We start from the raw sequence: 10568 nt of genomic DNA, 5'->3' as shown, positions 1-10568 counted from the left end.
GAGCTAAATCACCATCCCCAGGACAACGTTCTTAAAGCACATAATCCACCAGATAAAAGCTTCCATGTTCCAAAGATAACATTCACCACTGGGCCAGTCTTGTGTCTTCTGCCAAATATCTTCTGTCAGATACTAGAAACAGCCGATTCTACCAACACATCGTCAGGTTGGACCCGGACACCTATCCCTGCACCAACACAATGGTTTAGAGGTAGAATGAAACGCTGAGTCACTGGAGATGGGGTAGACGAGTGTTCTTACCCTTCTGCTTCAGTGAATCATTTCTATTTGTACCAAGCTGAAAATTCACATCAAAGGATTTTAGAATGGCACAGATGGAGTATAACAGTAACAGCAAGTACCAAGTGATATAAAAATTATCATTTCTGTGACTCTGTCTAGCATAATAAAACAGAACCAAACTGCTCTATGCTGTCCCACTGTGGCCCCAACAGTGTCCCAGTTGTGGCTGACACAAGGTCAACTCTGCTGTTAAGGGTGGAATGAAGTGACTTCAACATGTTGCACGGTGACAGGTATTTGCAACTTAACTTGCACATGCAGCAATGTTTTACCTGCTTCACTTAAAAGACAAAAATAAGCCAGGTGTGGTGGTGCACACCTGTAATTCCAGCACTTGGGGGGCTGAGGCATGAGGATCAATGCAAGTCTGAGACCAGCCTGGGCTACACAATGAGTTCAAAGCCGGCCTGGACTACCCGGTGAGACCTTGTATCAAAACACAACAAAACCCCAAAATAACTACTGTTTATTTGATGTTAGAGTTACGGTTCTACTGGGAAGAGTCACCAAAGAAAGAACACAAATATGACATCTGCCACTTATTTTCAGGAGGAAAAAAAGTGGAAGACAGATTCTTTATGACTATTAGTTTTATGGCGATCTAAAAAGTAATAGTTTGGTAATAGTTTGAAATGAAGATTTTTTTTAAACATAGCCAGCAGCCCTGTAGGAATTTGTAGAAATTTGGCTACAAACTGAAATTTTAGCTTATCTCGAAGCAAAGAGTTCACTGTTACCCTTGTCACCTTGAGGTCCCTGCAGTCCTGACTTTTCTTCTTGATCAGGAAATGTTGAGGGTTAAAGCACTTTATGAAAAACATTCACACTGAGTTTACAAATTTTGACTGGGTCATAAGGATGCAACATACTAGCCCACTCACCAAAAAGCTGCCCAAACATCTCATGGACATTGTGGGACGTATTCAGCTAAGTGCTTTTGGTGACTTAAAGGCAAACTGCACAAAGCAGACATTGAAAGTGGGGCTGGGTTAAGGCTAGCTAACCCACTGATCTCAGCAAAAGGGGAGCTACTCCGACTGCAAAACAACAAGTATTTCCTAACACATTTAATCTTGACTGTAATCGACAATAAAGAAAAGAAAAACACTAAAGACCTTTACAGGGAAAAAAATGCACCTCTTTTCATTTTCCACAAAAAGTTGCTAATCTGTTGCATTTTGGTATCAAACCATGATCAAGGGGCTTCCCAAGTCATCACACAGGGACAAGGACAATGGCTTGCTCACTCAAGCATGGGTGCGTCTAGACGTTGATTTCAATGGCTCCACATGAACCAGAGATAATAAAATACATGTCACCCACCACAAGCAGGCAGCAGGCCACTCACAGCTACAGGCCACTGTATACTAAGGACTTTTCGAGGAGGTCCTAACCCCTCCTTCTACGCTGGGCCAAGCCATGGCCCACAGGGTCAAGCGCAGGGTTGCTGGGTCACCACAGCAAGCCACAGGGCATCTCTTCACAACTCCTTCATGTCCTTGAAAAGCAGGACCTGCATCTCTCCCACAACAAGCAACACGGCTATCCCCAAAGAGAAAACCCTCATGAGATGTCAGGTCAGCTGTGCGTTGTGGCGCTCCTCGCGTTCAAGCCTTCGTAGTGCTCCATTTAGTAGGTTCCTTCACAACCCGGAGGTATGCTTCTTTTTCTGAGAGATGATAATAGCCTCAGACTCCACTGAGGAATAAATACTAATTGGAAATGACTGTGGGGTACAGGGAGGGAGAAAGTACACAAAGGAGAGGTGCTTCTGTTCCCAGCGCCACCTCTCTGGCACTGCAGGGACGTTACAGTACAGAGAGCCACGACCCGTGTAGGCAGAAGAGTCTCTGTCCCAAGAAGGAGCCTACTTGGCCTCTTGTTTCTCCTGCAGCAGTGGAATGATCGACTCCCACGCCATGAGGCACTGAAACAACAACATGCACACAGCATTAGCATTGAGTTTCAGACTCCAGGGTTAGTTTCGTCCAACTGCTCTGGTCTACCCATTCACTGTCAATCCTGCTCAGTCACCTTTGACTAATGACAACTTAATGTATTATCCATAGCTATCTCAACAGGGGAGGTAACAGGTGTTTGTTTGGAATGTATTACTCTCATCTTTATGAAAGACAGCAGTGTCCCTACAAGGCTTATATGCATTCACAGTAGTACATGAAACTCATACCCAGTGAGGAGAACTGGATTGATTCACTGGAAGAAAAATATTTCCCTTGAAAAAGCAGAATGGAGACCAGACAGGAAGCCCTTGATAAAGCCCTGCTCCAAGTGTGGACAGGGCCTGCAGAAGAAGGTAACCATGACAGGCACCTGGCACAGGCTGGCCACCTGAGTAAGACGGGGTAGAAAATCTGCTCTCCTTCACCAACTTCAGGTTGGCTTGTTTTGGCCACGTCTGGATCTCCCAAAGGGGAGAACAGGGGAAGGACCCAAACAATTGAGTTTCATTATGTCTAAACACTGTTAGGTATTTTACATTCATTACAACCAACTCTGTGAGGAGGAAGTATTATGATTTATTATACATACCTTTTCAGATGAGGAAAATTAAACTAAGGTTTAATAATTGGCCCAAGACCCTCAGCACCTAAGGTAAAGAGCAATTGGATGCTGTATCCACCACACAATCCCTTCTCATTCTAGATCCTTGTGACAGGCCAAGAACCTGCCCAACTCTGGCACTGTCCTCTCAGCACAGCCTACTTAGTAGAAAGGATCTCCCTCGAAGCAGCCTCTTGCATAAAGGGAAGGAGAGGTCCACTGCACTAGGCCTATCTTGGGCACAGCCCAGGGGTGAGGAGGACTTGGTACTGAGTCATCCGGGGATGAGTTCTGAGGAGGTGGAGAGGGCAGCATCCTCACATCACACAGCAAGGAGGGGTGGTGAAATTGCTCCATTTCCTTTCTTGATAACTCTGAGGTTAGAAAAGAAACCAGGCTCAGAAGCTTGTCCCATATAAAGAGAGCCAAGGAGCCTCAAGGAGCTTGCTTCCAGCAGGGACCCAGAGTGTGACCCTACTCTCTCCCTAGGCCCTCACCTCAGATCTGGAAGGATCTTTCTCCATCAGCATGAGGGAACTGAGGCCATACCAGCTTCCTTTTTGATCCCCAAATGTTTGGTTTCCAAGTTCTTTCCCATCTCAGGGACCTTTAATATGTTATTCCCTTTGACTGAAAAATACATTCTGCAAGTCTTTTTCTCTATGGCTCAGAATAAATGTTATTTCCACAGTTTGGCCTTTCCTTCCCTGTCTGAATTATGCCACCTTGTATTTTCTCTCAGCTTCTTTTTCTTTTGCTTTACTAGGCTTCTCTCTTAGCTGTGGGATTCTTTCATGAACACAGAACCTCCATTGGACTAAAGGGTGCCTTAAGGGCAGAGGTCCCGCTATTTGTGTTACCAACTCCATCTACCCAGGTCCTTGCACACAGCTAGTACATAAAAAGCCCTTGCCAAATATCATGTAGGCGCCAAGGCCAGGCCCCAAGACAGTAACCCTGTTTGCAGAATAATGGGAAAATACAGACATAAGACCTGGCTTTGAGACCTGGGGCCAGAACTTTAGGGATGCTGGGATTCATCCCCAGGAGGAGTGATGAAGACACTGGACCTGGTTGGTTTTGGAGTAATGGAAAGACTGTTAAACAATGAAGGGAAAGTGAGAGTGTCAAGGAAGGAAGTGACACTTATGGAGTGCCTACTATGTGCCAGGTGTAAACCCTGCTGTGCTACAGCTTCTCCAACTTTAAGTGGAGAATACTAAGCCCTCAACAGTGTGATGTGAAGGGTAAATTTAATGACACACGCAAAGTCTCCAGTCCAGCACTGACCCAGGGTCACCACAAGGGTTCCACAAAAATGGGAGCAAGGAAAGGAGCATTCACCTCCTTCTTCTGTAAGCAGCCCTCCCAGACACCTGACAAGAAGGGCCACTCTGGGACTGTTTCTTTAACATCCTCCTGGTAAGCTGGAAAAGATGCAGACACACGGCCTCTAAGAGGCAATCTGAGCCAGCAAAGCCTCCAGAACAGATGGATTCTCTAGCCTGAGATGAGGCCTGTTTCTAGGATTCTGCTGTGAGGAGCCAGGTTACTACCTGCCAATAGCCTAGGAGGCCTTGGAGATTGGGGCTGTCGCTTGATGGAAGGCATATGTGGGTGGGTGGGGGCTTAACCTGAGGTCTATAGATTAAGGGGTTCCAGGAATAAAACTTTTTGCAATAGAATTGTTTTCCTTTGTAAACCTACATATCTTTGTATGTGAGGTATTTAAAAACAGTATTTTGAAGTCTATTTTTAAAAAACAAACAGCTGGGCACCATAGCACATGCCTGTGATCCCAATTATTAGGGTGCCTAGGGATGGCAAGTCTGAGGCCAGCCTGGGCAACTTAGCAAGACTTATCTCAAAACAAAAAATAAAAAGGGCTGCCGGGCATGGTGGTACACGCCTGTAATCCCAGCACTCAGGAGGCTGAGGCAGGAGGATCGCTGTGAGTTTGAGACCAGCCTGGGCTACACAGTGAGTTCCAGGTCAGTCTCAACTGCATAGTGAGAACCTGTCTCAAAAAACAAAAAACAAAAAACAAAAACAACAACAAAAAAAAGGCTCTGGCTATTACAACTAGAGTCCTGGGCTGGGGATTTAGCTCAATGGGGCCACCCGCCGCCTGCCTCAAAAATGCAAGGTCCCAAGTTAGATCCCTGGCACCAAAAAACAAAAGAAAACAAATAAACAAAAAACCTAGAGTCCTGTCGGGCCGGCTCCTCACCTTCTCATAATACTGGATGTTCTTGTCAGCCAAGCCCATGAGCAGCTGCCGGAAGTCTTGCCGCTTGCTGTTCTGCCACCTCTCCATGTCGGCCTTCAGATCGGCATTGAAACACTCCATGCGGTCCTGACACTTCTCCACATCTGCTGGCACCTGGAAGTGGGGAGCATATGGGGGCTTCACACGTGTGACTGCCTCTCTGACCTCAAGCTCCTCTACTCACGCTGGCGGGAGGCCAAGGTGCAGCATTAAATGCCTTCCACACAGTCCCTCTTCTGCAGGCATCTATCTGAAAGCAGAGCTTTGGTTCTGGAGGTGTAAGAAGGGGTTCTAAAAAGGACTAACCTGACCCAAATCTCCCAACCCATTCGAGCACAACAGAGACCGGGGGAAGTCCCACTGATAAACGGGAAGATGAAACACTGAAAACTCAGTCAGATGTCTTTGGTTCCTTTTAAGATTTACCCATCCATTACTCGGCCTTAAAGAATGAGAAACTAGGGGCTGGGGATTTGGCTCAGTGGTTCTGCCACCTGCCTCGCAAGCACAAGGACCCGAGTTTGATCCCTGGTACCAAAACAAAAGAATGAGAAACCAGAGACGTTTATAGCTAAATGGATTCACACTGAGGTTGAGGCCATACTCTTAAGTAAAATAAATAGGACACACGTGTTTAGGAAATATCAAATAGTTCCTCTGGTGTGAAAAACTGCAAGTGTAAACAAGGATCAAAATGTATAATAGATATTGTGTAACAGGGAGAAAAGGTCCAAAGGGGAAGTGGGAGGGGTGGGTGAAAGGAAAGAAGGGAAAGGAATAAATATGAGAAAAGGAAAACAGAAACAAAGTCTTTGTAAATAGGAAGGGGTAGAGGGCTTGAAGGGAGGGCAGGGGACTGGGGGAAGAAATGTGAAGTAAGATATATCATATAAAGGTACAAACTCCCAATGATGAATGTCATCATTTGTATACCTAAAATGTACCAAAAAACTTAATAATAATAAAAAAAAGATTTACCCATCCATACTTTTAAAATGTTGCAGACTCTGCATACATTCAACAGTACTGGGTATTGCCCTTCTATTTTCCTGTGTCCTGTTTTGGAACTAGAAAAGAAATAGGTTCTCCCAGATCCCAAAAACAATCCTATTACTTATAATGTTTGATAACACCTTTCCCTATTAATGGCAACAAGACTACTGGCCAGCTTCCTCCTTTGAACCCATTACAAACTGGACACTTGTTTATACTCCTCTATGTCGAGATAATAAAAAATGGTGAGTTACAATTAGATAAGTCTGAGAAAATGAGAGGAAAATTACGTATGTATGTCAAAAGAATTTGAAATATAGAGAAGAAAAACAGAGCACATAATTTCAAATTTTTTCTTAAGGGGTTCAGAAGATGTTCTCAAAATAGAACTATGTCAACTGAGCGTGGTGGTACACACCTACAATCCCAAAGTTCAAGCCCAGCGTGGGCAACTTACTGACTTAGCAAGACCCAGTCTCAAAATTTAAAAATCAAATAAGGGCTGGGGTGTAGCTCACTGCAAAGGCCTTGAGTTCAATCCCTAGTTTTACCTTCCCCTCTAAAACAAACAAACAAACAAAAAAAAACCTTATCACTTGAATTTCACTACGCTTGTGTGACTTTTGTCCTTCCTACATGGCTAGAGGGTTCTGCCCATCCTAGTCACAGTTCTCTCTCCTAACTCAAGAGCTCCACTGGGCCCTGCTGGTGGCCAGAGGGTCAACAACATGCCCCAAACTGGGTCAAACACTTCCCAGAGAATGGGTGATAGAAACAAAAAGCAGAATGGTGGCTGCCAGGGGCTGGAAGGAGGAAATGGGGAATTACCTAATGGAGGGCGGGGTTTCAGTTCTGCAAAAGGAGGCGTTCTGGAGACTGGCTGCACAACCATGTGGATGTACTTAATACTACAGCATTGTACACATAAAATGACTAAGATAGCACATTTTGTGTTATGTGTAGAACAGAAACAATTTAAATATATAAAAGAGAAAATGGAGGGGCTGAGGAAGGCAGGGTTAGGGGAGAACCATGAAGAATCTTACATATTTTAGAATGAATAAAGGCCTTGGCACAGGTCAGGAAGAAAGGTGGTCACAGAAGTGAGTCAAAGAGAACAGAGCCAGAGAAGCACAGGGGTGGAGGGAGTTGGAGGCAAGAGCAGCAGGGCGGGCTTAGAAGGAAGAGATAAAAAGAAGTGGCTGAGCTGTCTGACATGACCAGCTTGTGTAGCTGCCCTACTTCATGCAGAAGAGTGCGCAGGCAGGTGACACTCAGGCCCGCATTCTTCTTGCTTGTGTTTTCCTTCTCAGTAGTGTCTGTGCCAATCAGCTTACCAATCAGCAGCATCCAGCATTCCTTCTTAATGTTTTTGTTTTTGCAACTGTGGCAGGGTTAAGAATCATGCTTCCCGGGTCTGAAGGATACTAAGGTATCAAAATCCAATGCTAATAGTTAGCTATTGCTTATTATAAGACACACACACACACACACACACACACACACACACAATCAGATAAGTTCTCAAAAGTTAAAAATTGCTAAATCTAGGTTCCCCTATCTCTTGCGAAAATTCCCATTAAACAATACAAGCTGGTTGGATGTTGGCAAAGGTGGGACGACTGCACATTTCTGTGTGTTGGGGAGCAGGGCAATAAGTAAAAATTTACTCATTTATAAATTATATTTGGTTAGCCTTTGTGTTGCCCATTCACTTTTGAAACAAGTGAGTGAGATGTCAAAAAAGACAAAAATAAATGCTTTGCAGTCTTTTCCACCCCTTACATTTGGTGTATTTGGTGTAGGAGCTGCATAAGTAACACTTTAAAAAAATCATACTTGAAACTTTTCCATGCCCAGGGCATTTCCAGGCTCTAGCTTATAAATAAATCTCTCATCTAAATTTGTTTCCTGAAGCTGGGCTGGAGGTACCACATCATAAACCCCCATGATGACAGCAGGATAATACAACCCCCCAAGACTACAGAGCATACAAAACTCCAAGACTTGAGGAAAAGAGAACTCATGGCTTCTTTGGGAGAGGACCCCAGGTATGTGATAGGACCGATTCAAGATGGTGGCTCCTCAGCCAGAGGCCGCCGAGTGGGCAGGAGGAGCACAGCTTCCACAGCGACACAGCAGTTGTAGTGATATTGATGCCCACAGCCCTCTGGGAGGCCAGGTCCCCCAGGTCAGTCAACGCCAGCTTCAAGTAACCTAGTCGGTTTAGCACAGTGTGCATACAGATATTTTCAGTTTCTATGTGAGAAAACCCTGACACAGGGTTAAACAAAACAAATAAAAACTTTGGAGCACGGCAGATGAGGAGCAGGAGAGAAGTGAGGGCCTAAGATGAGCCAGGAACCAATATGGTGAGAACTGGACAGCCAAGAGCCCACTGCACCATGCCAGAGAGAAGCTGGGAAACGGACTGGAGGCCCTGAGAAAGTCCACAGTCTCTCCCCTTCCCCCAGGGCCCATCTCTATGTGCCTATATAGCCAGAGCCCAGCAAGGCACACTCGGAGGCTGCGGCAGAAAGATCACAAGTTCAAGGCTAGCCTGGGCAATTTAGTGAGACCCTGTCTCAAAAAATTAATTAATTATAAAAAGGGCTAGAGATGCAGCTCAGTGTGAAGGCCCTTGCTTCAATCCCCAGTATGACCAAGAAAAAAAGGAAAGAGTCAGAGATCTCCCCTCAACAGAGCAGACTGTCGAGAGCCTGCAGAATAAGGGGAAAGGCACCAGCTCCGACATTTGGGAGCTTTGGCACATTATTATGTAATTCCTGAACCATGGTTGCCCATCTGTAAAGTGAAAGCAATCACACTGACAGAAGGCTGGAATTAGAGAAGACAAAGGAAGAAGGTGACAGAATTCTGCTCTCCTTTGGCTGAAGGCATCTGGCTTTCTAACCCAGACTGAGACCATAGCCACTGTGGTCAGAACTGAGCGACACCAGGCATCTCTTTCGTCACTTGCCAAACAGGTAGCTCTGCTTAGTGCTAAGGTCTTTTGGAGCTCTGTATAAAGAACTCTCCCTGTTACATCTTAGAGTTGGGGCTCTTGCCATCTAGATCTCCCACATTCCAGAGCATTAGCCATCCTCACAATTCTAAGAGCTTTTAAAGCTGTCCAGCTATCCAAGTAGGGCCAATTCCTACTTCCCTTCCCTACTTCTGCTCCACCTGAGAAGCTAAGTACATCTTGGTTTCTGTTCCCATCTATTCTTACACAACTGCCCACTCACCCCCACACAACACACTCACCTCCACAGCACACTTGCTCACTTCCATATATACCAGACGCACTCACCTCTGCAGCCCTACCCAACAGCCCTCACACGTAGATGGACATTTTATGAAATGAGCAGCTTCAGATTTTACTGTGCTTTACTTAACATGGTTTTGAGCTTACAAAACCAGAGCTGCTGTGGGTGAGCTGAAGGCCAGTGTACCAGGAAGTGGGTTAGAGCAGAGCCCAAGGACCGCTTGTTGTCCTGTTGGAAAGCAATAGTGGGGGACACTGCTCTCAGGTCAGAAGGGTGCTGGGAGGAGAGGGCCAGGTGTGGGCATGTTCCAGAGAGCTGAGGGCATGTGGGAGCTTCATTCTGAAGTGAAATCTTGAAAAAGGTGCCCCAGACAGTGAGGTGAAGTTGATTTCTGTGAAGCTGCAGAGTGGAATGGGAACCTGATTACTTTTCTGTAACCCAGAGGAAGGAAGTGGCCCAGAGGAACTCCGTGACCCAAGTCTCAGATTTCAAACTGGGGTAGTTGTTTGGGATAACGGAGTCCTAGGATGACGTTTCTTTAGGATGAAGGAGCAAGCTCTGGGCTGGGAGCAGGAGCTGAGTGAAATATGAGAATCACAGAATTTTAAGGTTTGGTTTAGGCTTAAGGAAACTCAGCAGATACCAAAATGGTCTATTCTCAGGTAAATGTCACTGTAGATTATGGACACTTAGCTTTCTTTATTTTAATTTTTTTGGTCTTTTGTCTTGCTATGTATTCTCAGCTTGCCTTGAATTCACTATGTAGCCATACTGGCCTTGAACTTATGGCAAACCTCCTGACTCAACCTCCTTAGTGCTGCCACACGTGGCCTCCTCATTTGAATTTTAAGGTTAAGACATTACAGGCACCTCAGAGGGGCCTGGCTGTCTTCTGCTAGATCTGTCAGGACTATCGACTTGTATCTTCGACTTCAGACCCTCCTTAGAATATCAAAAGATATAAAAATATCCCTGCAAGTGATCAAAGCTATTTATTATTGGAAACAAGAAGGGGCCAAGGAATTGCATTTAAAAGTAACCAGGAAGAGCCAGGCATGGTGGCACACGTGTGTAATCCCAGCACTCAGGAGACTGAGGCAGGAGGATCGCTGTGAGTTCGAGACCAGCCTGGGCTACATAGTGAGTTCCAGGTCAGTCTCAACTACATAGTG

The 10568-nt window shown here is 45.4% G+C and overlaps 1 protein-coding gene and 1 non-coding gene across 2 annotated transcripts in view; one reads left to right on the top strand and one right to left on the bottom strand.

Annotated features, from left to right (window-relative positions):
• Nucleotides 1-772: 772 nt before the first annotated feature.
• Nucleotides 773-10568, bottom strand: part of Snx30 (sorting nexin family member 30) — a 75667-nt gene continuing 65871 nt past the window's right edge. The window contains exons 9-10 of the mRNA XM_019209805.1: nt 5096-5248; nt 773-2230 (exon numbers count right to left, since the gene is read on the bottom strand). Coding sequence (XP_019065350.1) covers nt 2171-2230; nt 5096-5248 — 213 coding nt within the window. The 3' untranslated portion in view covers nt 773-2170. The remainder of the gene's footprint in view (nt 2231-5095; nt 5249-10568) is intronic.
• Nucleotides 7821-7952, top strand: LOC117284360. The gene has a single exon (XR_004515449.1). It is a non-coding gene; the product is annotated as a small nucleolar RNA SNORA13 (small nucleolar RNA).

Source organism: Fukomys damarensis, unplaced genomic scaffold (assembly GCF_012274545.1).
Source record: "Fukomys damarensis isolate Sample0158 unplaced genomic scaffold, DMR_v1.0_HiC HiC_scaffold_36, whole genome shotgun sequence".
Classification (NCBI taxonomy): Eukaryota; Metazoa; Chordata; class Mammalia; order Rodentia; family Bathyergidae; genus Fukomys; species Fukomys damarensis.
Note: the sequence above shows the minus strand (reverse complement) of the source record. Positions and strands in the feature narration are given on the sequence as shown.